This window comes from Leishmania major, chromosome 25 (genome assembly GCF_000002725.2).
Source record: "Leishmania major strain Friedlin complete genome, chromosome 25".
Taxonomy (NCBI): Eukaryota; Euglenozoa; class Kinetoplastea; order Trypanosomatida; family Trypanosomatidae; genus Leishmania; species Leishmania major.
The window spans coordinates 880,455-908,045 of NC_007266.2; the positions used below are offsets into that span (position 1 = coordinate 880,455).

Below are 27,591 nucleotides of genomic sequence, written 5' to 3' on the forward strand. Positions count from 1 at the left end.
TAAACACAGAACGGAGCATCAAGGTCCCGCGTGCTTCTCGTCCCTGGACCCGCTTCGCGTCGCGTTCTCCCCTCGTGTGCGTGGCGCGCTCTTCTCTCGCTTTCTTGAGTGCTGCACCAGTACAGGACACAGGCGTGACACAGTGCCTTTGCCAGAGGGTGGCAGTCACGAGGATGAAGGTGAAGTGTGAAGAGCTACCTCGAGTTCCGTTCTCCACCCACACCGCGCGGGTTTCTACCGTTGCGCAGCTGGAGTGACCCGGGGACAGTCTCTCCTCCTCCTCTATCTCTACCTCTACCTCCGTTCCTGACGTGTTTGTTATTTTCCACTACTGTTGTCTCATCTCTGTCTTTGCCTCTGTTTGTCGCTCTCCGTGGCTGTTGGAATGTCTTTGTTCACCTCTCCTCCCCTCCGGCGCCCCGCTGTTCGAACACACGCACACACTCGTTGTTAGCACCAGTCGCGCATGATCTCTCTCTCTCTCTCTCGATTCCCCACCCACTTGAATCAGTGCACCTCTTTCTCTCCTCATCCTCTCTTCGCCGTTTCTGCCATGCCCCCGCGCCGAAAAATCGCCTCTCGCTCCAAGTCGCGGTCTGCTTCGCAGTCCTCACGGAAGTCGTCTCCACGTCCGTCTGGTCGCGCACCAGCCAAGAGCCCGTCGCTGCCACCGCCGGATCCGGCGGCTGTGCAGCGGCTGATCGATGAGGCCATTGCGCGCGCTCGGGAAAGACGCGCATCCAATGATGCGGCAGCTCCGCCAACGAGTGTCAGCGCTTCGTCACATCACCCTGTCTCGGCGTGCTTTTCAAAGCGCCTCTTTTCCGCTAGCGCGTCGGAGAAGATGACGGACATGATTGGGGCTTTCTTAGTCACCTGCATCACGGTGTACTTCACATGGGCCGGCTATGCCTTCTACCGTGAAATGACCGTGAACCAGTGATAGAGCTGGTGGTCGCCGTGTGTGTGGGGTGTGGGTGTGGCGACAGGCACCCCTACCTGGCCATCTGGCTAGAGGACGTCACGTGCCGTTGACCGAGGCGCGCGGGTAAGCCTCAGGCGACGCAAAGGCAGGCGAGCCTTCACTCCGCCAAAGTGAGGTCTCTCCGCCCTCTCTTCACCGCTTCTTTCTTCGCCTCTTAGAGCACACCGCCTTCTTGTTTCGTCAATTTCCGCCGCGACGCTTCCTTTCGTGGAGTCACAAACTGACGCACACAGTCCCGCGCGTACAATAGATGCACCACCACCTTCTACCCTCCTACTTCTTTCTCTCGAGCTGTGCGGTTGCCCCCCCCCTCCCGGAGTACTTCAATCAGAAATGTGCGTTATAGATAAGTGTAACAGTCGGCGTTGTCCTCTTTGGCGTGTGTGCTTGTCTGTATGCCGCGGATCGGCATGAGGGTGCCTGGATTGAGCGCGTCCCACGAACACAAAGTCTAATGCGCGAGCACATGCACACACGCAGGAGATGCGGGGAGCGGAAAATGCCAGGAAAAGAGCTGAAGCATGAGCACACCATGTTTTTCTCTCTCCTCCACGCACGTTGCCCTGCCCATGGTTTGCGCCGCTGTGCCGTGGCCAAAAGTTAGCTATCCCTAGTGTTGCGGCTCCTCGACAGTGGTTGCAGCGTGTCCGCATCTCTCGTCCTTGTCAAAAGTACCGCAGGCTCTCTCCGGGCCGCGCCAAGGACGAGAGAGGGTGACCACGATGATGCCTCACATTGCTACTTGGCGCGCCTTGACACCGTTTCCTGAGACTGTGCACCTTTCTCCGTTTCTATGCCACCCCTTCTGCACCCCCGCTTTTTCTCTCCTTTTCTTTGGCTGTGCGTTTCACCCTCGTCTCCGTGCATGCGCCTCTCACTCTCCCACCACCCCCGACCCGCGCACACTCACACTCACACCCGTGTGCGGGCTCTTCCATTTACCGATACATTCGACCTTGTGCAATGCGCGCACCAACACCTCAACGCAACCATGTGTGGCTGAGCTAAACTGCGGCTTCGCAAGCATCTTTACTGTCACTGCCTACCTTCCCCCTCCCCTCTTTAGGCTCTCTGCAACTGTTACAGTCATCTACTTCACCTTCGCCGGGCTGCGCCTTTCCCCGCTGGATTGGGTTTTTTTTTTCTGCTTGTCTGGCTGCGCGCTCCCCATCCCACACTCGCCGCTGCCCTCTCTCTGCCTGCTTGGCGACTCGTCTGTCCACTGCACGAGACGGGAAAGGGAGAGGAGAATACCGCTCTTGCGCGCACGCGCGTTCCCGCTCACGAAGTCGGACCCTTACCGCAGCACGCCATCCGTATCATAAGCCTCAAAGATAGCAGCAGCCATGAAGGCGGCTCAGGCCAAGGCGGTAGATAATCCGAAAGACGATTTCTGGATCGAGAAGTGCGTTGGAAATGCGGCTGTTATCTACTCCAAGGACACCACGAACCGCTTGACTGACCTTGCCGGCGCGCTGCTGGTTATGTGCATCTCTGTGTACTTCACCGTTGGCGGATACCTGTTTTACCGTGAACTCGTTCTGAGCGAGTAGCCGATAGACGAGAGAGATTTTGTTTGAAAGGAATCGGTTGAAGGTGTGGCGAGGGGGCGGGCGGGAGGAACAAACCTGGAGGGAAATCACTGGCGGCGTATTGCACTCTGGTTGCTGCACCGTCTTACGACGCAGTTGCACCACCGCTGCTTCCCCTCCCCCTTTCCCATCGCCCTCCTTCCATTGTCAAAAGAGAGTAACAGTTCCGCCACATCCATTCCACCGCCTCCCGTCCCCCCTCGGCACACACACACACACACACACACACACACACGCAAGAAAGTCCAAAGATCAACATTTTTGCGTGCGCTGCCCCCCTCTTTCTCATTCTCTGTTCGGATTCCTTGTCTTTCTTCTTTCCCGCTGTCTAAGCTCATTCCATTTCTGTCCCTCTAACGTGTGTGCCCGTGTGCCTCGCGGAAAGAGGGGGGAGGCATGGCGTGGGATGGCATGAGTCTGTCTTCCCATCTGCGCATACAGATATGCTTCATTGTACGTCTTTCATCCGCCACTTGCTCCTGCCGACTGTCCCCTTCTTAACGTTTACTGCTTATTGCCGCAGTCTAGCGATCCCCACCTACGGCCCTCTCTCTTCTCCGACGTTTGAGTCGTTGAGGTGATCCACTACCTTCCCTCACGTCTTTGTTTTTGACTCCTTGAATCGAGAGGTCTTTGTCTTTCGCCCACGACGTCTTCTACCTCACTCATGCCTGGGAAGGTGGCTGGCGTCTCTGTGTGTGTATGCATGTGTCCGTCTTCCTCCCTGTTTAAGTGTATCCATATCTTGGCCAATCGGGTGCTTCCTCGGCGATACGGGCGCAGTGGTGTTTTTCCACAGCTGCGCATTCGCACATCGCCTCGTCCCCATTCCGCGTTGTTACAGAGACGGAAGTTCCTCCGAGGAGGAGCAGGAGAGAGGAAACGTGGCGGTGCATTGTTAATTGACGATGACCGTTGCCACACACACACGCACATACACAAACCCAAGAGACATGTAGAAGCTGGGGGCTTCGCGACCCTAGGAAGGCGCGTAAGTGAGATGACGGTGGCTCGTCTGTGATAGGTACCAAAGCAACTGAACTCGCAGCAGACAGGCGTCATGCGCCACACATCAGCTGATGAGTCTGGTGACTTCCTCCGCGACCGTTTGCTCTGCCGTTTCTTTTCCGCCGCACACGCCACACACTACGTGCGTAGCCGCTGCAGCGTAAGCGAAGCCCGCACGAGGCAGTGCATTCTTTCAGATGGCTTCGATCGCACACAACGCCGACGTGTGCGCGTGCATCGTAAAGCCCATGTGGGCTTGTGCAGATGCGCACCCCGAACGGCGGCGCACCCACGCATACATGCATATATATCCTGCGGCACTATCACAGCCACACTTTACACCTCTCTCTCTCCTTCTCGCGGCTACGCCTACTCTTTGTTCCCTTCCGAGACGGCCGCTGTGTTCCTGCTGCTGCCCATAGTTGTCGCTCTCTCTCTCCCTGGCTTTCCCCATGCTGTGCGCAGAAGCTCGGGCGCACTCTGCTTGTGTTTGTCGCATGTTATGTCGCGTTGTTTCTCGCCGCACACCCCACTCCCTCCACCGTGCCCTCCCACGGGGTGTGCTAGTGCGCCCTCGTTTTCATTCGTCTTCTCTATCCTGTGATGTTTCCTTCGCTTGTACCACGCGTTGACACACACGTCCATACACACATAAGCTCCTCACGCACGAAGGGACGCACGCAGGCGTCACTGACGGTGTGCTGCAGTGGTTCCTTTGGAGCGCTGCTGCCTCGTTTGGTCGCTCCGCGTCTTCTCGTCTGAATCGCCTGCCTCCTTAGTGGCACTACGAAAATTCTGCGCTTCTCAATTCGACCTGCCACCTCCCTCGGTGCCTCCACCGGCCCTGCTGCTCACGAGCTCTTCCGCCGTCATGGCAACCTGCTCCACTCCGAGATCTGCTGGCGGCTACGAAAAGCGCTCATGCTGTCTCTGCCACGCGACCACCACTACCACGCGCACCACAGCGGCACTGAGTTCGTGCCCTTTGACCAGGTCATCGGCATCACCCCAGATGGCGTGCCCGTCATATCCAACGGGAATGAGTTCCACTTCAGCAACCTCGAGTCTGTGACACCGTCCTATCAGGCGCTCTGCTCCTCCGTCCGCAAGGCGCCGGTGATTGTGCCGTGCACGAAGCTTGGTGCCAAATGGCAGTGCGTTGAGTTTGCACGCCGCTACCTCGCGTCCCGCAAGGCTGTGTGGACGGCGTCCATGCCGATCGCCGCGGATATGTTGAGAGCAGAGCCGCCGTTTGTGCACGTGCAGGATAGCACACCGGTGGAGTTCACGCGGACCCCCAACAGATCACACGGCCCGGCGCCGGCGATGTCGGACATCATCGTGTGGGATCAGAGCGAGGAGACGCCGCTTGGCCACGTCGCGGTTGTGACGGAGGTGCTGCCGGAGGCGGTGCGAGTTGCGGAGCAGAACCAGGGCTTTGAGCGGTGGCCGCAGGGCATGCTGTACAGCCGGGAGATTTCAATGCAGCGCAGCAGCGCAGGCACAGTAGAGCTCGTAGACGAGGACTCGGTGCTGGGGTGGGTGACGCTGCAGTGCCCCTACTACGACTTTCGCGATGGTGACCTGGCCGACAAGTTTCGCATTGCCACCGGACCGGGCTGCATCGTGCGCCAGCCCTTTCCCAAGCACGTGGAGTTACCGTGGGTGCAACCAGAGGAGCGGTGCGACTTTTATCTGAAGCGCTCCCTTGCGATTGGCGGTAACGTCGGCGACGACGCGAGGGCGGAGGAGTGTGACGTGCCCAGCGCTTTTTTTTTTTACTTTCTCGACTATTGACATCTAGTGCCGGCTCGGGCGTGCGGCTCACTCGCTGCACCCGCATTGCCATGGCTGCCACAGCTCGGGTCCTCAACGACGCGGGCTCGGCGTATCTCTTGGAGCACCAATTTGGGCTACCCCTCCCCCCCCCTTCCCCCCGAGATTCATCCGCTGCGGCGTCGCTCGTGGGAGATGATGCCGCCAAATAAGTGACCGCTTTGACTTCGGCTATGACGGCAACAAGGTGACGGTGCTGGAGTACAACTGCGACTCCTCTGGCGCGCTGCTAGAGTGCTGCAACACCCAAGAGATGGCCAACGACTACGGCATGTCTCAGGGGATATCGACCGGCTCCTTCTTGGGGGCCAAGTGCGTGTCACACCTTGTGCGCCTGACGTCGAACGAGAAGGTGTCCCCCAAGCACAAGCTGACTCACTTCATGATCGACGACGACGACGAGGAGCGCTACACCGCCATGTGCATGATGAGCTTTGCAGAGAAAGCCGGCTTTCTCACGAAGCTTTGCGTGAAGCTGATCGACTTCCGTTACCGCGACGGCACTCCTGCCCACGCCGCTCCGCTCTCCGCGCCATGCGACCACCCCATCATGTTTGACAGTGACGGTGACGAGGTTCTTATGGTGTGGAAGACGTGGTCGTGGGACACGGTGTTGAGACAACACCACCGCCAGCGCAGCGCAGCAGACTCGGTCAGCGGTCCGGCGCTCGCTGACATTCTCCTCAACAACAACATTCGCGTTATCGAGCCGCTCTGGAAAGCTGTGACAGGAAGCAAGACGATTCTCCCCTTTATGCGCGCTCTGGCTCCTGACCGCGAGAGCCTCCTCGCTGCGGACTTTGTGCCCACAAAAGACATCATCTCCCACCACTACATCTCCAAGCCCATCAACGGTTGAGCTGGGCAGAACATCATGATGTTTGACCCCGTGACTGACGCGGCAGAGCCGAACGTGGCTCCTCAAGGGATGCTCAGTAAGAGTTCGTCGCAGCTCTTCCCCATCAAGTCGCTGGCCGCCTCCTGCTCTGCGCTACAGAGCCAGTCGATAGACCGCACCAATGAGTGCTCGGCCGGCACGTTTTTCGACTCCGCCGTCGTCTATCAGAAGCGTTTCTTCGAAGAAATTTGAAAGCAAGTACTTCCCCATTTTTGTGTGACTGGATGATCAACGACGAATTTGGTGGTATCGTAGTCCGCGAAGGCGCATCGAAAATCACGAAGCTGGATCGCAACGTCATCCCCGCGCGCGTTGTGCGCGAAAACGTCTCGCTCGGTAGGGCGTACGCTGACGAGGGCGAGACGTAGCCCTCACCCTCGCTGTGTCATTGATCACCGCTCAACGGCTGCGCACCGCGCCCACTGTGGCCCACCAACACACACCCACACCCACATGAGAGCGCATGTCTTTTGCTGTTCATCTCTTGTGGCTCCTCCTCATCCGCTGCAGCGGATGAAACGAGAAGAAGAGGTGGCCGACACACATACGCAAGCTGGTCTGCTTTGAAAAATGACTTTTATGTGACTACCGTGCGCAGTCCAATCCGTTTCCTATCTGCTTTCCGGAGTTTCAACGTCATGTTGTCACAGAGAGCATACATCCTCGCACCGACATGCACGCACACAACTGCGCCGCACTGCTCTCCTCCCGAAGCCTACACCTCGCATCTGTACAATGGCAGGTGCAACGGCAGTGGGATGACGTGCCGCATTACTCTTCGTTAATGCACGTGTAGTTGAGGCGCTTGCGTGACCGTGTGTGCGCGTTTGCTTCGTCGGATGGAGTGAGGGCGTGAAGGGAGGGAGAGGGGACAGAGAGACTGAGGGCGAGCGAGTGACACGCCCGAGCACGCACACACCCGTACACAAGAGGGCAACGAAGGACGGACTGCTCTCGTGCGCACGCCTCTAGAAACCCCTTTTGCCTTTTCTCGCTTTCTTCCCCCTTCCCCCCCCCTCACTGACGGCGGATGGGGTGGTGGTGGGAGGAGGGACACACGCCTCAGCGAGTCGTCTCGCAGGGCTCCGTGCACCCACCCCCTCTCCCCACTCGGTGTGTGGCGAAGCCGGGCAGCCCCTCCCTTCCCCTATTCCGGCCAATGCACAGCCCCTTCTCGTGGTGAGAGGGCCAGGCGCCTACGACGTTGGGGAGTCGGAGAGACTCCGCGCTACTCATGTCGGCGGTCCGGTGGTGGACGGCGTTGCACCGGAGCGACCTGCGGCACTGCGCACGCGTGTGCCATCCATATGATGGGCACAGTGTGTCAACGTGGCTGGAGCGTATCCCACTCGGCCCTCGCTGCTTAGTGGTGCGGGGCGGCTCAGGCGCCCCGCGAGGGATATGCACCACGTGGCGAGCAGCATGGGTGGAGCGGCTGCGGGGCGACCTGGGATGCGGGCGGGCGCGTTGCCTTTGAGGCGGGGGCCGTGCTGAGATGACCGGGTCGGCGCGCTGCTGTGACGCGCGTGTCTACGGCTGCTCCGCGCCACGCGATGCGAGGGGGAGGGGCCCTGTGGCAGGGCCGGGGGTGCAGCGTCGACCTCGCGTTGTATGGCAGCGAGACGGTCACGTTGGCGAATTTCGGTCTCCTCGGCATCGCATTGTTTTTGGCGTGACGGTATACACTGAAACGGCGATGAGGGCTTCTTTATGGGAAGCGAACGCACGCTGCCTCTGTCTTACCTTCCCGTTCCTTGCTGCCCCTCCTCTTTTTACCTAGCACGCGCTGCCTGCTCTCCACCACCACCTACGTGTGCACTCGGGTGTGTCTCCTGCTCTGCGCGTGCGCGTGTGTGCATGCATGACTCAACGTGTGCTCTGTTGAACCGATTTTTTTTCGTTATTTCTTGTGGCTTCTCTTTGCAATTTATATCGAACGGTGACGGCGCTCTGTTTAACACAGCGGGTGAGAGAAGACTTCCTCGTGTGTGTGGATGTGAGCCGGTGAGCTGAGAAGGGAGAGTACGCGATTGAACTGGGAGCTGAAGACATCAAGCATGGATGACGACGTCACTGGATGGGTGCTACAGTCTTTAATTTCCGGCTAAGCCTGCCCTCTATGCTTCCCAGCATCATGCCAATCTCGCATGTTCATGTACAATGCAGGTATGGCTTCCCCGTCATGAGAATGCAACGCGCGCGGTGACACGCGCTCGCTGTAGCCTGAACGTTTTCGTGCTTGTTTCCGCATGGTTCTTCCTTTTAACTTACCGTATATCTTTTTATACTGTCGAGCATCTTTTTCTTGCTTTTTTTCTGGATGCCTGTCTTGGGTGGTGTGTCGGTTGGTCCCGTAGCCACTCCACTCAGACATCAATGAGGAATATGCAAAGCCACAAATGGAGTTGACGCGCACCGGTCATGAGTGTCAATGTACGGAGATGAGGTGATGGCGATGCAGGTGTCTCCATCGTGGTTGTAGCCGCAGTACCCCTATTGGGTTCTCTCTGTGAGTACACCTCCGTGATGATGCCGGCCACCACAGGCTGGTATCAGGGCCCAGTGCCCCCCACTCTTTGTGGGGAAGCCGAAAGCCTCCGGCCCGCCCTCGGGTACGGCTTGCGAAATCTCAGTGCCCGGCGGCCAGCTCTGGGCTGGCTCTGTGCCCGAGAGCGTCGCGGTCGCGACCACGTTTGCACCTGCTCACGACGAATCGTGTTGAAGATTCAACACACACACACACACACACACACACTCACATCCGCCTACTTCTTTTCGAGGCTTGCTGTGTTGCAGTCGTGTTGAGCGTAATCCTGGACCTCGCCTGCGCTGCATGCAGTGGCTTTGCACTGGGCTGAAGGTTGCCAGGCTGTGTTGCTTGGCTCTGCTCCGTGACGCAGCCATTGTGCAGCAGAGGCGGGTGAGCTGTCGTCATTTGCGTATATAGCATGACTTCTTCTTGGTAGAATGCCACGCTGAGAGAGGGAAAGCTTCACTACACCGAATATGCGTGCTTGTGTGTGCTAGCTCTACTGTTTGCACTCTCTGTCGCTCTTTCTCTCTCGCTCTGAGGCCCTCTTCAACTCATTCTTCCTCCTCCTTTCTCTTCGTGGACGTCCCTTGCCCTCTTTTCTGTTTTACATCTTCCTCTCGTTGTACTGTTCGGAACACACTCATGCGTCGCGGATGCGCTAGAAGCGTATAGAAGCATCACAGCAGAGCCCCTTCGCCCTTTCTCCATCCGTGTACCTTCGGCTGTTTCGCCACGTTTCACTTCTCTGGTGCGGCCTGTTCTCCTCTTGTTCTTCTCTCCGTGCGTGTGATTCCTGCGGAGATGCCGGTGTGCATCGAGTGTGGACACGGTGTTCCGCGCATCATTAAGCCGGACACCGAAACAGTGGAGCGGTGCGGGATGTGCGGGCGCATATGCGACATCTGCTACGAATTTGGTGACGTACAGATTTGGATCGATGTGGTTCTGCTGCGCCACCGGGCGTGGGCGCATGTTCTCTTCAACCAGACTGACTACTACACAAAGCTCGTTATCTTCGTGCTCTGCTGCGTGGTGGAGGCGGTCGTGGTGCACAGCCTCACCGTGCTTAAGGCTATTCCCTTCTTCACGGATGACCTCGAGAACAGTTCCCTCTATACCCCAGAGCGCCAGGTGCGATCGCTGCAGCTCGTGCGCATAATTCAGAGCTCCTTCCTGCCGCTGATGAACTACCCATCAGCAATTTTTCACATCTTCGTCTTCACCTTCACAGAGAACGCGCTTGTTGCCTCTATCGCCACGTGGCTCGGCCGCTTTTTCTACCGCAGCTACGGCCACAGAGAACGCCTGTGGTTCGTGGAGGCAGCCTTGGCCTCCTACGCGAAGCTGAGCTACGCCCTGTTTCTCATCTGGGCCATTCCACCGTCGATGCTCCCTATGGTCGACGTTTTGTACGTTCTGTGGCTAGGATGCGCCTTCACGGTGCTGGGGTTCGATCGCCATTGGATGTACCCCGTAGTGACCGTCCTCGTCTGCGTCTGTGCTCGCGGGCTGTTTCGCTACCTCACAAAGTGGAGCCCTCAGGTGCTTTACTAGCTGCGGTTCGGCTCTGCCACGTGGCTTCGTCTCTGCTCTTTTGCCTTCTCCCGTCGTGTGTGCCTATGGCGGCAAGATGGAGAGCTCGGGTGCTGCGCCTGCTGGTGCTGGTGTGACTATGGTCGGCACACCGACTCGTTTCTCTTGTTCTCTTTCACTCCTTCACGGTCGCTCCCCCCACCTGGCGCCCGCCTTCCACGCCTTTTCTCCTCTCCAAAAAAAAAACGCAGGAGAGGGGATGTGTGTTCCACAGATGATCTCCCTCTTTCTGTATTGCTGATGATGGCCCTGCTGCTGGTGCTGCCCTTCTCTATTCCTCTCTTCCATTGTTACACCACTCACGGCATCGCGCTGCCGTGGGGTAGCGACGCGGCAGCACTGCTGGTGCTTGTACGTGCTGCCATCGTTCTTTGGCAGACGAGAGCTTCGCCGATACACCAGCCTCCACTTCCGCTATGTCTATCCTATTTTCTCGCTTCCACTTTTTCTGACTCTATACGTCGGCGCTACACCGCACATTATCACCCACCACGCTGCAGAAGTCTCTTTCTCACCGTTAGGGAACATTATAATTTTTTCCTCTCTTTCTGAAGCTTCATTGTGTGTCGACTCCCTCCCCCTCAGGGACGTACAACTTTCTCTTCTGTGATCCCTTTCTTACCATACACCATGAGCCTGGAAGCCAATATCGCGGTGTGCCTTCACGACCTGAAGTCGCCCTCGGATCATCCGGTGGCGCTGCGCTCCTCCCCAAACGGAGTCGCCTTCACGTGCCCCCCATCCCTGAAGGAGGCTAGCTTCCCCGGCAATGACACGAATTTTGCGGTAGAGCATGTGCTGGAGCGGCCGAATGCGGCTGCAATCCAGAAAAAGATGTTGTCCTCTGCTGCCTCCAACTTTGTGAAGAACCGTCAGAACCTGGTCATGTTCAGCTACGGCGTCCGCTCTACCCCGAAGCGTCAACTGATGTACGGCCAACAGTCCGAGGAGGGCTACGCGGTGCGCGTCATCTCAGATGCAGTAACCACCGGCCAGGGTATCTTCGCGCTTTCGTGCTACATTATTGGCCAGGACGAACACCTTGTCGATCTTATCTCGGCAGAAAACGAACTGGGTGTGATTGTGGAGTCGGTGAAGGAAGGCCCGCGTGTGCGTATGGTGGAGCGCTCCAGGGTCAAGACTGAATCGGATGTGCGAGGCGTCTTCTCCAAGATCGTGCAGAACTACCACAAACAGTTCGGGTCCGTGCTGCCAGAGAAGCAGCCCACCGCCGAGCTCCAGGCGCTTCCACCGTACCAGGGCGATACGATCATGCTGCAGCTGCTCCGCTACGAATCGGAGGAGAAGTACAGCAACTACGAAGATACCAACTCGATGACGTTTGTGGCTCTTGGCGACTCGGAGCGGCCGGTGCTGTGCGGCCTCGATTCTTCCCAGCAAGAGGCGTTCGAGAAGACGAACCGTATCCTGTTGTCTGCGATGGGCATTGTGTCGAGCATCAAGTGCAGCCGCCTTCGCATTCCCTTTGGTAAGTCGAAGCTGAGTCAGTTGATGCGCCGCTGCTACAATGCCGAGAAGGGCAACCCCAACGGTGCCTTGAACGGGCCCACAAACACCGTCCTGCTGATTCACTGCTGGACGAACGGCGAGTGGGCGGAGGAGAGTTTTCACAACCTTTCCATGATACGGCGCATCTGCAACACGCTGGGCTCCTCCGGCATCGGCTCCATGCTGCGCGACTTGCCAGTGGAGAAGTGGCGCCTCGATCAGGACATCAATGAGCTGCGCGATGAGCTGGTGGTGGCGCGCATGGTGTACGATTACAAGCCGTGCATCTGCGAGTCCACAAAGCCTATCGCGAACATCAAGGAGGAGGAGTTGAAGCGCATCAACGCCATCCAGCAGAAACGCAATGAGGCGCACGAGAAGCAGCTCGCCATGATCCAGCAGAAGGCCATGGAGGAGGCCAAGAAGATCATCAAGGAACAGGAGGCGAGCAGCGGCGTCACCCTGGCGTCCCTCGAAAAGATGCTCGCGGCCAAGAAGCGTGAAAACGAGTCTCTGCAGCTCGAGCGTGACAACATGACGCATGAGTACGAGCAGACACTCGAAAAGATCCGGCGCAAAAAGGAAAGCGAGGAAGACGTCGTGTCTCGCCTCCGTGAGGAGACAAATCAGTTGGAGGAGGAGCTGGGCGCGCGCCAGGCGGCCATCGCAAACAAGCAGAAGCAGCTGGATTTGGCAAAGCTGGACAAAACCAAATGCCGTGAGGCCATCCTGCGCGAGCGCGGCAACGTGGAGGCGATGCGCAAGACGCTCCTGACTGAGCGGCGCCACCAACGTGAGCAATGGATTAAGCAGATCAAGGAAGTCAACCAGCAGGTGCTGGTGCAGCTCCGCACCATGGCTGATGAGCGTAAGCAGAACGGCGAGACGGTTTCGGCGAAAGAGCAGGCGTCCGAGAAGGCCGTGGTGGAGGACATCAAGACCATTGAGGAGTACCTGCCAAAGCTCATCTCGCTCGAGGACGTCCCTGTCAACCCGGAGGAGACAGAGAGCATCCGCCGCCAGTTTGATGAAGTCTTCTTGCAGGAGAAAAAGACGTACCTGATGAAGATCGATGAGGAGAAGGCGCGCAAGGAGAAGCTGGAGAAGGGCCTCATTGCGTACCGCAACCGCGTGCTCGAGGTGGCGCACGCAAAGAAGAAGGAGAACATGCAGGATGCCGCGATGAAGGTGCAGCACCTCAGCTCGCTGGTTGAGCAGGTGCTCACGTACCTGCGCAGCGGCGTGAAGATGATGAAGGTGTCGAGCAAGAATCACGTGCGCTGCCGCTTCTACTTCATCTCCGATGATGGAAGTCGCATCCACTCATGCGAACTTGATAGCCAGGGCGCCCCGATCAACCGACGCAAGCCGCCCGTGACGATCTGGCTGCGCGACATCCGCAAGGTGGTGCTCGGCGTGTACACCGAATCCTTCGTGTCCTTCAGCTCCGAGAGCCAGCTAGCCAAAGCGCGCGCGGAGGCTATCACGGACAACGGCACATACCGTAATGACGTAACGCAGAGTATCACGTCTGCGAACATCGGCCTCAACAATTACCGCGCGTTCGCGCTGCTGCTGCGCGGCGGCAAGTCGCTCGAGGTGGTTTGCTACACCGACACCGACTGCGAGGCGTGGATGGTGGGACTGCGGCGTCTGCTGGGGATCAAGACGGCGACAGAGAAGCAAATGGAACTTCATATGGAAAGTGTCCGTCCTCAGGAGCCCCCTGTGGTGGAGCAGCCGGTTGAGATGAAGTTCGGCGGCCTCCTTGACGTGCACAACATGCGCGGCTTTCTCGCACTCTCCGCTGAGGAGGCCAGTTTGTGCAGTGAGAGCCACATTCCACCGGCGCTCTTCCTGCGCGTAAAGCAGGAGATGGTGGACAAGTCTCACACCGGCACCATCACCACCTACGACGTGCGCGTTTCCTCTGGGCTCGACTTGGTGCGCTCAGGTTGCATCTACGACTTCCTGGTGCAGCACCACGTCATCCCATCTCCGTTCTAGGCGATGCGTTGAGATGCCACGAAGCACGTACGTTTTGCTTTCTTGACACCCACATCATACGCCGTGGATGTTTCCTTCAACAAGTTGCTGACTATCGTGGTGGTGAGCACCGAGGCACCTTTGGTGCGTGTCGCAGCGTGTCTTCACGCACGCCGCTGTACTCCCCCACTCCTTCTTTGATTCTCCTCTTACTCTACCGTTTGCCTTGGTTTCTGTTTTGCCGTTTCTCGAGTGCGCGCGCCGAACGTTTCTCTCTCTCTCTCTCTCGTATGCTTGACGTGTGGGGGAAAGACGTGGAGAGGAAGGGGGCCGGCGGCGGCGGTGGTGGTGGTGGTGGGGGCACCAACACCCACGCACACGAAGAGACGGAGACAGCACTGCCAGCACGCGGGGGCGTGAACCAAACTCAAAGGATGCACGCTCACTGCTCTTCTCAGATGCGTCCTCTATTTCTCATTGACTATATATGGGCACATGCGTGTCTGTCTGTCTTTGTGTGTATGCCTATCTAATCTCTGACCTCTATCCTCCTCTTGCTGTTCCCTTCACTATTGCTGTGCTATATATATATATTTATTTATTTATTTATTTACGTTTATATTTTGCTTTTGGATTTCCTTGATGGCACGTTTGCCACCCCCCCTCCTCCTCTATCATGGTCTCTGTGTCTATATGCGTCTGCGCGTCTGTGCGTTTGTGTGACACCGCGTTCTACATTATCTTTTTCAATGGTGGCTTGTCTTCGCGCGCGCGTGGCTTGATACTTTGGGTTGCGGAAAGGTCTCCACCTCCGCCAGCTCACCTACTCGGAGATCCACGCTGGTGGACACAGACGCACAAGCGTACGCTCGATTATACACACTTGATTTCGTAGAAGGAGAGAAATGCCGCTCAAGCACATCGCCATCAACGGATGCCAAACGGATGTCTTCCCTGTTCATCGCTTTTTGCTTTTGAATTTGTTTTCTTGCTTGATTGAGCGGTGAGCTGCCTCACACGTCTTCTGCCGACGTCTCTCTTTTTCTTTCCCGCTGGTCCCCTTGCTCCACTGTTCGTACCGTTGTCGTCTCTCTCTCTCTCTCTCGGATGACCGGTAGACGCCAAACAAACATGAAGGCACACTTCACACCTTCAAACGCGCGTACCCACATAGGATGGGAGAGAGAACGCAGAATACCTCTGCTCACTCTGACTGTCTGAAGCAACACATGCCGGTGGCGCCGCCGTTGGAAGTTGAGGCAGCGGTGCGACGTGTAGGTACATCTCTGGAGTGCAAAGACTGGCGCTCCATTGATTTCTTTGATTTGCACTGATGCCACGCATTGCCGGGACCTCGCCGGCACCTCCGTCGTGGCCAGAACCGGGCCTCGCTCAAGGGGCTATCCCAGCCACCGGGTACGCCGTATCGAATGGACAGGCGCCATCCCTCTCATTCTCCCCGCCGAGGAGGAGGAGGAGGAGGAGGAGGAGGAGGAGAAACAAGCAAGGACATTGCGCTACCTTGCCCGTCCCCTCTTTTATTCTCGCAACTACTCTCCTATCTCCTCCTCCCCCTCCCCTTGTCATGATCGCTTGCCCTCGATGCTTTTCTGCATGACTGCTGTGCGCATGCGTGTGTGTGTGTGCGCGCGCATGGATCTTGCGTCGCCTCCCTCCTGAGACTCACCTCCGCCGTCCACATTAGTGCTAACGGTGATCGAGTGAGCGTGTGCGCCTCTTTCTCTGTCTTCGGAGGTGACTGCTTTACATCTGGGACAAGCAAGCGCTCTAAACTTCCATGGCGGAGCTCCTTAGCAAAAAGACGTGGCGTCTCCGGGATGTCCTCTTCAACGAAGGTGCAGACCAGGTAGTGCGCGTACTGAAGATTGATCACCCGTTCCGTCGCCAGCGCATCACCATCGTGCCCACTCCGCGCTACGCCAGAGAAGCATACCTGACGGACTGGGTGTACCAACCCTACGTGAAGGAACACATCATGTACGTCAGCAACGACATCTACAATCCGTTTTACGTCTTCCTGTGCCGCTCGCTGCTTCGCAAAGGCAAATTCCCCGAGTACGCCTACTTCCATCCCATGGGACTGCCGGACTGTGTCGACGTGAACCTCAGCCGGCGTGCCTTCATCAAAAAGGAGCAGCCCTTCAAGACGCCGATGAGCACCATTCTCATGACGACGAATCACTTCCGCGACTCGCACCACCCCTGGGTCTCACGGCGCACCGTTAACATCGTCGGCGAGCAGTATGTTGTACATCCTAAAGAGGACAAGCAGTCGATGGTGTTTGTGCTGCCGCCTGCCTACGTGCCCGATGTCGTGAACACATTGCAGGGTCTTGGATTCGCTGTTACCGACACGGTGACCGCCTCCATTGGAAACGCGACCACCATCAACAAACTGAACAGCTGGAGCAACAAGTGTCAGCTGCTCGTGTTGGGGTATCTCTGGTTTCTTTTGGCGCTCTTCATCATAGGCGAGAGCCGCCATATTCGTCAGCTCTTTCAAGACTACAAGCGAGAGCTGATCGAGAAGGCAGGCAAGGACCCAGCAAAGATGGGCCTGTAGGCACCGACGGCAGCCAAGGAGAAGGATGGAGAAGAGGTCTACTGCTCTCTCAAGCCCCAGCGTGCAGCAGTGTTCCGATATCCACTTTCGGCATCTCCCTACTCCCTCTACGTCTGCTGTCGTGCAACCCGCCTCGTGGTCGCGCGCACGCGTGTATTGATGTGCGAGGATAGGCCACTGAAGCAGTTGATCCGAGGACAAGACAGACGTTGACGACTGGGGGCGTAACGGAGGGCATAGCGCATGAGGCATCCTTGATCCTCGCCTCAAGAGAGGGGCTCTCTTGTTCACAGCCCTCGCTACATCCTTCTCAGACAGCTCGAGGCGCTTCATTTTGCATGGCGTGCTGCAAAGGGCGCATTTTTTTATGGTCGTAATCACCACAGCGCAACTGAGAAAACACCAACGCAAAACGGAGGCTGCGGCGTGGTGGTGCTGCTATTCAACTTTTTAGCTTGATAGCGCATCTTCTCCCGATACGTCACACTCTTACTCCTGCCCCCAATGCTGCGGGCGCTGGGGGAAGGCGGCGCTGCACCGAGGGCAAGGCATAGGTACCCCACCGCCTGCCTCCTCGTGTTTTGCACACCTTCGACACCCCCTTTTTTTCGTGTTTTCTTCATCGAAGACCTCGAGCCACTCATTCGATTCACGCAGCACTTGTTATCTTCTTTCCACATCACATCTCTTCCTCTCTTGTACAACAACATCAGAGACACAACCAACACCGACACCTCTGTACAGTTGTTCACCACCGACACACCCATCTTCTCGCTCGGTCAGTCGCAGTTCTCTTTTCCTCTGTTCGGCTCCCGCTTTTTTTTACTGTATCTCTTTTTATGGTTCTTGCCTGTGTACAGAAGCGTTATCACGCCGCACTATTGCCCACCTCCGTCTGCCTGCCCGTCTCGTTTTCAAGGCCGAAGCGAACGCTTCTCAGGCGGCGTACAGCCTGAAAAACATCTCACCTCAAAATAAGGCCAGCGGCAGTTTCCGGTGCCACAGTGCTGCACGCGGTGCGTGAGAAGATGCAGGAGGCCACCGTGGCTGCACTTATCGTCACCAGCAACGACGCGCACAACAGCGAGTACGTGGCGACGCACCTGCAGAGTCGCGCATTCATCTCTCACTTCCAAGGCAGCGCTGGTACCACCCTCATCACGATGGGAAGGCACTTCTCTTGACGGACGGACGCCACTGGTTGGCCGCAGAGGAGGAGAAGTACCCCCAGTTTGATCTCATGAAGCAAAGCCAGCCAGAGGTCCCGTCGCTCGAGGAGTGGATTGCCGCCAATCTCGGCTCCAAAGCAGTTGTTGGCATGAGCCCGTACGTCGCCACGGTGGCGGAGTGGGAACGGCTGAGCAAGAAGATCAATCTGCGCCCGGTGGCAAACATCGTTCAGGACATGATGCCGCCGGAGAAGAGCGTGCGAAAAATGTACGTGCGTCCCGCCGAGTTCTGCGGTGCCACCTGCCAGGAGCGGCGCGCCGCGATTCTCGCAGAGCTGGAGAAGAAGGACTGCGACATGATCATTCTCTCCGCACTGGATGAGATCGCATGGTTCACGAATCTGCGCGGCGGCGACGTGGACTACAACCCCGTCTTCTACGCGTACGCTGTCATTGACAAGCACTACGAAAACGTGCGCCTCTACGTGAATCTGGACAAGGTCACAGACGCAGTGCGCCAGGCATGCGAGGATCACATCGACTTCTACCCGTACGAGCAGTTCGAGGCGGATCTCAAGCAGCTACCACGGGGTCGCAAGGCCCTCGTCGACGAGCGCCAGACGAGCGAGGCCGTCTTTCGCATCTTGAAGGATGTCGGCACCGTGACGGTGCGCGTCGTTTGCGGTCCGGCGCAGAAGTTGAAGGCGATCAAGAATGAGGTCGAGCTCAAGGGCTTCCGCGACTGCCACGTACGCGACGGTGCCGCGCTGACGCGCTACCTTGCCTGGCTGCACGACCAGGTCGCGAACAAGGGTGTGACGGACCTGAACGAGTACGACGCGGCCACGAAGCTCGAGGAGTTCCGCGCGCAGGGGGAACACTTCGTGCAGCTCAGTTTTGGTTCCATCTCGTCCATCGGCCCTAACGGGGCGATGTGCCACTACAGCCCCGCCGAGACGGGCTCTGCTGCCATTCGCAGAGACCAGCTGTACTTAATCGACAGCGGCGCGCACTACTGGGACGGTACCACCGATGTGACGCGCACCATCTGCTTCACAGCGCCGAGTGATGAGCAGCGCGAGGCCTACACGCTTGTCCTCAAAGGGCATATTGCACTCAACAGCATTATTTTTCCCAAGGGCACAAGCGGTATCCGTCTCGACACCCTGGCGCGTATGGCGCTCTGGGGTGTGGGGCTGGACTACGCCCACGGCACTGGGCATGGCGTGGGATCCTTTCTCAACGTGCACGAGGGCCCCCACGGAATCAGTACTCGTCCAGTTGCCACGGGGGCGAACATGGAGCTGCACTCCATTGTGTCGGACGAGCCTGGCTACTACAAGGACGGGCACTACGGCATCCGCATTGAGAACCTCGAGGAGGTGGTTGAGTGTCGGACTAAGTACAGCGCGACCGGCTTCTACACCATGTCCCACCTCACGATGGCGCCTCTGTGCCGCGACCTCATCGACGTAAGCCTCCTCACAGAAACGGAGCGCGCCTGGGTAGACCGATACCACGCCAAGGTGGTGGCGAGCATCATGCCGCACCTACAACAGGCGGGCGACCAGAACGCCGTCGAGTACCTCAAATACCACACGCGACCTCTCTTTGCGGTGAATGAGGCGTACACCCTGCTCAGTCCAGACGGGAAAGGGGCGAAGTGAATCGTTACCTCGCCGGGCAGAGAGGCGGTGCTGGTGGTGGTGGGGGCTTAGCGGCAGTTACTGCGTTGCTTTCCCGCGTCACTGTTTTCTCTTCCGTTGCGCCACGACTTATTGCGTTGCGTCGCTTACGGTTCTGCCACCCGCACAGGGGCAGCGGGACCGGAGGTGTCGGCGGTGGGACAGAATACACCCGTCTGCCGCTCACCTTAATGCGGAGCAGACTTGTTAGCGGTGCCCCATACGTTTCGCCCCGCAGAGGCCGCTGGACTCTGCGTTCCCGCAGCCACTCCTTTCTTCCTGGCCTTGATATTCGTCTGTGCGAGAAGCGGAACGCATACGTGCAAGCAACAACCAAGGCGAAACACGGACAGCAGCGAGTTGTTCCGCATCCGCGCCTGCTTCTTTCTCTATCATGAGGCTTCCTTCACGAGGACGCGCGAGGCGCAGGGGTAAAGGGACCCTTTCGATATTTACGACTACGCGCGCGGCAGAATCGCTTCCCTCCTCCAGCTCAGTCCTAGGCTGTATTCATGTGCGTCTTGTGGCATGTGGGTTTGTGGCGAGGCCGTGCTCATGAGAGCTCTCAACCTCCTCCATGCACGTGTGCGCAGATGCATGCGGTTTTCGTGCCGCATACCGCCACAGTACTGCGAATGCCCCTGCCGCCGTATGCGTGTGTGTCCCCTGCGCCGCGATGTTTCCCTTATCGTTCTGTTGTTTGGTCTAACACCCACCACCTTCTCGTTCTCTGCCACATCACATGATGTCTCTCGCACGAAGGCCACCCGCACACACACACACACACACACAAACACACACACACACACACACACACACACACACACACCGCTATTCCCCGCACGACCCATGGGCTCACCATTGATCGCGGTGATCGGGCCCAACCCGGCATTCCAGAAGACGCTCGCCTTTGATGAGCTTCGCGTCGATGAGGTGAACCGCGCCGCAACGGTGCACAGCTACACGGGTGGCAAGGGCACCAACTTCTGCCGTGCCTCTGCGTGCTGCAAGGAAAGCCCGCACTTCTGCAGGACCACATTGCACACTTTTGTCGGTGGCAAGACAGGTGAGCGCGTGATCGACTTGCTCCATCAGGAGGGTATCGCAGTTTATCCTGTCACCGTGCCGGCGGAGACACGAACCTGCATCACCTGCCTCGACACCCAGAACAGCACAATGACGGAGCTGATCGAACCCTCGGCGGCTGTACCGGACGATGCTGCAAAGGACATGGACCGAGCACTCCTCAAGGCGCTCGAGCATGCGGGCGGCATGGCGATCATGGGCAGCTTGCCAGACGGCAGCAGCCCCGACCTCTACACCCGCTGGACGGAGATGGCGGCGGCGGCGCAGAAGCCTGTTCTCATCGACGCCGTCAAGGGGATCGAGGCTTCGCTGAAGGTGCCAGGCGTCCACTCGATCCTAAAGGTGAATATGAGGGAGCTGAACAAGCTCACGGGCCAGTCCACCCCGGAGAGCGCGTTCGAGTACGCTATGCAAATGTGGACAGTGCGTGTGCTGGCCGTCACCGATGGCCCTCGCTCTGCGTACATCCAAGAGCGGGGCCAGCCTCTCCAAGTCGTTCACATACCAAAGGTGGACGGCGTGGTGAGCCCGCTCGGGGCCGGCGACACGGCGGATGCCATTTTTCTCGCCAAGTACATTCACGGCACAACCCCAGTAGAGGCGTTCCGGTTGGCCCTGGCTGCGGCCTCTGCCAACTGTCTTCAAAAGGAGGCCGGCGTCTTTGCGCAACATGAGATGAGACGTATCGCCGACGGCATCACGATCGGGTCATCGCGCCCACACAGCTCGTCCAACACACGCGCCTAGTGGTGCCCCATACAAGCTCACCCCGTGCCCCCCCCCCCCCCCCCCCAAAAGAAAATAGGGAGAGCAAAACGCTATATACCCGCGAGGAGAGCACAGTTTGGGAAGAGGAGCAACACCCACAACGCAGCGCCAGCGTCTCCTTCTACTCTAGCTCTCTCTCTGTCTCGTGTGCTGTTCTTTGTTTCTTCTGCTAACCCATCCTGCGCACTGTATGCGCCCATCCTTCCGCCTTTGGTGGATTGGGATCCTCCCATCCTCTCGCACACCCCCTTCGCCTCGCACCGTCAACCCTCTACATGACTCACCCTGGGTATGTGTATGTGTGTGGGTGCCGACATGGTTACCCGAACACATCACAGGGTTAGGCAGCTTCGCGGGATGTTGCACGGTGGGACGCTCCTTCTAGCGCCGAGCCTGTCATCCAGCTACCCTTCACACATGCACACAGTGGACCGGCACGGTAGAGGGCGAGGAATCGTGCAAAGAAAGGGCATGCATGCGTCCCCTTCTCTGCCTTCCCATGCTTCGATTCCTTCCTGTGCTGCCTCTTTTCGACTTACCTCAGGTACGCCCCGTTCCACACCCACACCTACACACACCTCCTCTTCCTTCGCTGACTCCGCATCTCTTGCTCTCTTCCCACTACTTCCTAAACACGCGGCCAACTCATTGCTTGTCGCCCACGCATTCACTCGTCTCCCAACCCAAACGCACCCGCGCACCCACGCGCAAGAATCTGCGATCCGCCCCGCACGCCTCGCTCCCTTTCTTGCCTCCTCTTCCCCCACCCCTCCTCCCTTCACATATCAATCATGGCCAAGGGCAAGCGCTCCACTGATGCCAAGGGCAGCCAGAGGCGCCAGAAGAAGGTGCTGCGCGACAACATCCGCGGCATCACTCGCGGCTGCGTCCGCCGCATGGCGCGCCGCGGCGGCGTGAAGCGCATCTCGAGCGAGGTGTACGAAGAGGTGCGCCGCGTGCTGAAGGCCTACGTGGAGGACATTGTGCGCTGCAGCACGGCCTACACCGAGTACGCACGCAAGAAGACCGTGACGGCGTGCGATGTTGTGACCGCGCTGCGCAAGCAAGGCCACATCCTGTACGGCTACGCGTAAATGCTCGCAGAGCCGCTGCACACTCATAGATACACCTTCTTTGTTCATGCCGTCGTTTCGGTGGTTTTCTTGGTTTTCGACTTCCCCTCCCCCCACTATGGCTTTTCATTCGTCTCGTGCTGACACCCTTCCCTACTCATCGCTGTTTGCGGAAGGCAGTGCCGAAAGAAAACAGCACACCGACTCCACTGCATACCCGAAGAGAGGCCGTGCGCTGCCGTATGCGAAGCACGCTCTCGGCGTCCGCGTCTATGGAGGCTGAGTGCAACCCCGCCCCCTCCCTGCCTCCCTCAACGCCTGCCGGCACCAGAGGTCACCACGCGGGATGACGGGTCGTCTCTTCGACGTTGCTGCTCCTCCGCCGCTTGCTCGCTCATTCCCTACGCCGCAGCGCCATGCGCTCCCTTTCACTCCTTGCGCTTCTCTTCGTCTCCTCCTGTTCTCTGTTTACACACATAACACGCACGACCTCACAGACGGAAGCACCCCAATGCAGAGGACGCGCGGGGTCGTGCATCCACTGCTCAGCTTCGTGAGGCAGATGCCGGGCGGCGATGGGTGCTTTTCACTGACACTCGAGCCAGCGGGCAAGAGAGCGCAGCCGCACACCTAACGGCGCGAGTCACGGGAGAAAAAGTACGAGCTCAGAGAAAGGCACACCTGCGACCGCCTTTTCTCGCTTCTTCGGTCTCATACGCCCATGGCGGTCTCCTCCTCCCGACTTCTCAAGGTAGACGTCCTTCTGCTGCACCCTCACCCGCGTGCGCGCGCGTGAGTGGCGGATTGTGGCGCGGATGAAATCCAGCTCGCCAGGCGCTGCTCCCTTTTCCTTTCCCGGTCTCTGTGCCCGCCGGTGGGGAGGTTCAGCAGCCTATTTCTCGATGGCATTGTTGATTTGGCCTTTGCGGTTCTTTTTCTGCTGGTCGACGCTGCTGGCTGTTTTGTGCTTCGCTGTGGTGTACAGCGCGTCGTGGCGCGGCGCTGTTCTCTTTCGCGTTTTCTGCACGGCCTGCCCGCCGTACGCCACGTGCTCTGTCTATCAAGCGGTAGACCATCCGGGTACAGGCTCGATTTCCCTCCCCGACGACAGTGCACCCGTCCAACGCGCGCCGCCCTCTTCCCTTGCACCTCTGCCACTTTTGCTTTCCTCTCCTGCGCGTGTGTCTACTCCTCTGCTTCTTCTCGCGTAGAGGGGGAGGGGGCACCGACACTGCTGGCGCGTCTCCCACTGGAGTGCGTGCAGGCCCTCCCGCTTTTCTGTTAGGCGCTGGGGGCTTGCCATCGATCCGCGATGGATGCCAGCGAAGGGTGCAGCGGGGTAGCTGCCGCGTGCATCCTTGCAAAGGAAAGACTTGCCCGCTTTCGTCTCGGGAAAGAGAAACCCAGAGACCTGCTTTGTCCAGCAACAACCTGCACCGCCAAAGAGGCAAACAGCCTCCCCATTCCCACAGCGCCGCACCGGTGTTGCTCGACGCAGTGACATCTTCCACTGCCGCTTCGACTCGTCCGACTCGCGAGTCCTTCGACCATCTCACGGCGCCCACCTTCCCACAACTCACTCCACCCATCTCTCCATCTCTCCATACACCCACCCACCCACACCGACACACAGGCACATGCAAGTGGAGGGCGACACACGTCCGCTGACTCGCGCGCCCTTTGCAGTCGCACGGATACGCTCACAGCTCTTCTTCACCGCTGTCTTGTGTTGCCGTGCGATCCTCTTGGGCCGCCCTCGATCCACCTGCGTCTCTGTCGGTGGTCCTGCTGTTTCGCTGTACGCAGCCAAGAGTGTGCTTGTGCCACTTTGCCGGCCACCTGCACACCTTAGGCACTCCTTCCGCCACCCCCGCACTGCGCGGGAAGTACACCATCATGCGAGAGGAGAACAATGTGCCAGCGGAGTGGGCTCCCAGGGACACGCACCGCCTCGACCCTCTTCAGCTGCTTCCCCCCTCTCAGAGGCACTGCGGGCAGAGCAGCGCTGCGGAGAGCGGACAGGGCTGTCACTCGCCCTCACGCGGCAAGCCGGAGGTGCACTCGACTCGAGTGTCGAGCGGTGGTAAGAGGAGCACCGGCACACTGTCGAGAAGCGATGACTGCTTGAATGCCGCAGCACGGACCCCCCTGTTCAACTCCTGCGGTCATCCTCGACGATCCGCGGCACACTGTCTGTGTTTACACACTCGACAGCGTCGTCTAGTTGCGCTAGACGTCTTACTTGCTCTCATCGTCATGGTTCACTGGGTCATCATCGAATTTACGACCAATATAGACGCACAACAGAAATCATCGATAGAGTTGCTCAATGAAGCGAACCGTGAATATGAGTCTTCATCGCCGTTCTCTGTCCTGGTGCAGCACGAGAGTGCTGTTGAGCGGTTGACGACCGCACAGCGTGGTCTTGCGGCCTCTGGCGCTGGCTCTCTGGCGAGACTCGACCGGGATCAGCTGCCGTCGTGGACGTTGCGTGTGATCGACGAGGACTGCACGATGTGCTTGGACAATGTCACATACGCTTCTGCGGTCGCTGCGGATGCGGGGAGGTCGACTAACAAGACGGGACATCATAAGCAAAAAGGGCTTTCCGTGTTCGCGACGACATCTGCACCGCTGGGCCTCATGGGGCCGATGCTGTTTGCGATGGCGAGCGTGACGGACGACGTGGACGTTGCAGCGGAACTGCCGCGGTGGCAATGGGTGACCTGGTCGTACGCGCAGCAGCGCCGCTTCGTTCACACATCGCAGTCGCGGAGCACAGGTGAGCGACCGCGACACTTGATCGTGTTGGGCATACCTTCAACGGACCAACCGATGCGCTACCCTCTGCGGGACGCACAGCGGGCGACGTGGCTGACGTACCGAGAGGTTGCACGCACCGAGAACAACTTTACTGGCGCGCTGCTGCAGCTCTACGTGTTCGCTGCTGCACACCGAGATTCTGACTACACAGCGCAGTACCTCGGGGACACGGCGCAGGTGGCCCCGACAGTGATCGAGTACGCCGCAGCAACTGAGCAGCACCTGGCTGTGGAGGCTGGAGACGTCGATAATGCACCCCCCTACCTGCAGCGTCGTGTGGTGCTGCGTGATGGGTGGCGCGACATCCCACGAAGCGATGACGCGGTGTGGAGATCACCCTGCGCTGGTGTAAGGACCACCGTGGTGACTGCGGCAAGTCTTGTGGCCGGGACCTCGTCCCTCACGGCTCTTTCAGCCCAGTTGTCGCTGCCCGTGACACCTGCCTTCACAGCAGCGGCGCAGTACGTGTGCCACGCGTCCGCGGCACTGTGGCAGGAGGCACTGCACCACCGCAACTCGCTATGGCTGGACTTTTTGACGGACCGCAAGCCGACCACGAAAAAGAAAATGGGCATGAGTATATCGTGGGGTATACCGACGGAAGTAGGCATGTCTCAAAAGACCGTGTTGTGGCTGAACTACGCGTACACTGCCTTCCCGGACGTGCCGTACATCATGAAGGGCGACGACGACATGTACCTGAAGGTGCCACAGTACTTGAGCGACCTGCGGCATGTGCGCGGTGGGTGGCAGAAGCCGCGCAACTTGACGGCGACCCTTCCACACAGAGGGGTTATCCCACCGACACTGGCCATCGACGACGCGGAGGAATGCCTGTATCGAGTGTGGTGGATCTATAGCAATAAAATCGCGTATGGCAACGGCGTGGGCTACATTCTGGACCGTCGCCTCATCCAGGCTGCACTGAACCCGTTTGATGGCTCCAATGCTCTTCTGATGAAGCTGCTGACAAATCCCTACGATTACAGGCTGGAAAAGGAATATCTTAGCTTGAACATGCAGTACGAGGATATGCATATCGGGAAGCAGATAAGAGATCACCACGACGCCGTGGAGAGGTTCTGCCCCAAGAAGCGCGTGTGCTACATGGCTGACGGGCGGTTCCGGGCGCACCAGATTCTGCGGCCAACGCCTGTCAAGCTGACGTGGATCTCGGTGATGGCGCACTTTGGCATGTCAGCGATTCCATACTATGTCCACTACTTCCACAAAAATGAGTTCAAGGTGGCCGAGGAGGCGAAGCGGTTGATTGCGCAGGGCATCGACGTGAACACGATTGAGGAGAATGCAACGCAGCGGATGCACGAGTGGGTGGCGTCTCAGGTGCCGAGCACACTCGTGGGGCTCGGAGCGTCATTCCATCTCAACTGGGTACGCGGAGGCCCACGCACGGCGTACACTGTAGCCGAGGAGGACGAAGTCGCGGTATACGATGTTCGGTACAAGCTCCGCCGAAGGAACGATGTCGCGTGTGTCTTGGAGTCTGGTAAGAGGTAGATTGGCCTCCATTGTGCCAGCCCGCCAGCCCCGTTTGTGCTCTTTCTGCGTTGTCTCTTGTGACGTCGAGGTTGTGTTCAAGCGACACGGCGATTGGAAGGGTACGGAAATGTGACGCCAGCGATTCGGCTCTAAACTCACCACCGTTCTGGTGGTTTTGCTTTCCAGAGTTCAAGTACCTTCCTTATCATTGCGCTGCTGTAACAGCTACACCTTCGTTCGTCTTTTCTTTTGCTTGGCGCTAGGGCACTGATGGTCGGCTTTCACTGGTGTTTTTGCCGTTCTGAGGCGTGCACCTCATGATGAGCTGTGCTGTGCATTGCTCCAAGTCATTGCTTTTCCTGTCACCGTGTTTTCTTTTCCTTCTCTTTCCTGATACAGTGAGGCTAGCTCTCTCTGTGTTGCTCTCTCTTCCTTTACGTCGTACATCAGACGTCTTCTAACCTCTACCTTTAGGAGGTCCTCTAAACAACTGTGTTCAGCTCGACTAGGTGAGGACAAGAGGCGCGTTGGGAGCAATGGACTTCACAAAGAGTCGGTAGCGTGGAGAGAGCGCGGCTTCTTCCATCCCAATTCTTCTGTACAGATGCAAGCCATAGACAATGTGCCGCCCCTATCTCTCTCTCTCACATCTGCTGTCTCTCGTTTGAATTCTGATGATTGCTTTCTCATGAACACAGCGACCGCCCCGCCGAGCCTTCGCCGTGCGTTACAGTTATGTTTCTTTGTTTCATTCACCCTCTTCGCACCTACACTCACGACTGTTATTTCTTCGTTGACTTTTGTCTTGTTTCCGTCTTCCTCCGCATTCATGACACGCGTGCAGTGTTCGCTCATCTCTAATTGTTTTGTTTCCGTCTTGTTCCGTTATTTCTTCTTGTTCTTTGTGATACAATGTAATGTTCCATGTGTACGAGTCGCACGCATAGTTGCCGACGAGGTGGT

The 27,591-nt window shown here is 58.1% G+C and overlaps 8 protein-coding genes and 1 pseudogene across 9 annotated transcripts; all 9 read left to right on the forward strand.

Moving 5' to 3' along the window:
* Window positions 1-2,331: 2,331 nt before the first annotated feature.
* On the forward strand, window positions 2,332-2,538 carry LMJF_25_2375 (hypothetical protein; the record flags this gene model as incomplete). The annotated part of the gene is made up of 1 exon (XM_003721755.1): window positions 2,332-2,538. One exon carries the CDS (start codon window positions 2,332-2,334, stop codon window positions 2,536-2,538), a length of 207 nt encoding a protein of 68 aa, XP_003721803.1.
* A 1,968-nt stretch (window positions 2,539-4,506) lies between these two features.
* On the forward strand, window positions 4,507-6,687 carry GSP (annotated as a pseudogene). Its single transcript is given in 3 exon segments — window positions 4,507-5,559; window positions 5,561-6,508; window positions 6,511-6,687. Coding segments are annotated over 3 exon segments (2,178 nt in total).
* A 2,966-nt stretch (window positions 6,688-9,653) lies between these two features.
* On the forward strand, window positions 9,654-10,406 carry LMJF_25_2400 (conserved hypothetical protein; the record flags this gene model as incomplete). The annotated part of the gene is made up of 1 exon (XM_001683948.1): window positions 9,654-10,406. One exon carries the CDS (start codon window positions 9,654-9,656, stop codon window positions 10,404-10,406), a length of 753 nt encoding a protein of 250 aa, XP_001684000.1.
* A 669-nt stretch (window positions 10,407-11,075) lies between these two features.
* Window positions 11,076-13,961, forward strand: LMJF_25_2410 (conserved hypothetical protein; the record flags this gene model as incomplete). The annotated part of the gene is made up of 1 exon (XM_001683949.1): window positions 11,076-13,961. The coding sequence occupies one exon, from the start codon at window positions 11,076-11,078 to the stop codon at window positions 13,959-13,961; it is 2,886 nt and encodes a 961-aa protein (XP_001684001.1).
* A 1,777-nt stretch (window positions 13,962-15,738) lies between these two features.
* Window positions 15,739-16,524, forward strand: LMJF_25_2420 (conserved hypothetical protein; the record flags this gene model as incomplete). The annotated part of the gene is made up of 1 exon (XM_001683950.1): window positions 15,739-16,524. One exon carries the CDS (start codon window positions 15,739-15,741, stop codon window positions 16,522-16,524), a length of 786 nt encoding a protein of 261 aa, XP_001684002.1.
* A 1,240-nt stretch (window positions 16,525-17,764) lies between these two features.
* LMJF_25_2430 (putative aminopeptidase P1) lies at window positions 17,765-19,360 on the forward strand (the record flags this gene model as incomplete). Its single annotated transcript, XM_001683951.1, has 1 exon — window positions 17,765-19,360. One exon carries the CDS (start codon window positions 17,765-17,767, stop codon window positions 19,358-19,360), a length of 1,596 nt encoding a protein of 531 aa, XP_001684003.1.
* An 867-nt stretch (window positions 19,361-20,227) lies between these two features.
* Window positions 20,228-21,211, forward strand: LMJF_25_2440 (tagatose-6-phosphate kinase-like protein; the record flags this gene model as incomplete). The annotated part of the gene is made up of 1 exon (XM_001683952.2): window positions 20,228-21,211. One exon carries the CDS (start codon window positions 20,228-20,230, stop codon window positions 21,209-21,211), a length of 984 nt encoding a protein of 327 aa, XP_001684004.2.
* Window positions 21,212-22,023: 812 nt separating this feature from the next.
* LMJF_25_2450 (histone H4) lies at window positions 22,024-22,326 on the forward strand (the record flags this gene model as incomplete). Its single annotated transcript, XM_001683953.1, has 1 exon — window positions 22,024-22,326. One exon carries the CDS (start codon window positions 22,024-22,026, stop codon window positions 22,324-22,326), a length of 303 nt encoding a protein of 100 aa, XP_001684005.1.
* Window positions 22,327-24,201: 1,875 nt separating this feature from the next.
* SCG6 (phosphoglycan beta 1,3 galactosyltransferase 6) lies at window positions 24,202-26,646 on the forward strand (the record flags this gene model as incomplete). Its single annotated transcript, XM_001683954.1, has 1 exon — window positions 24,202-26,646. The coding sequence occupies one exon, from the start codon at window positions 24,202-24,204 to the stop codon at window positions 26,644-26,646; it is 2,445 nt and encodes an 814-aa protein (XP_001684006.1).
* Between the last annotated feature and the right edge of the window lie 945 nt (window positions 26,647-27,591).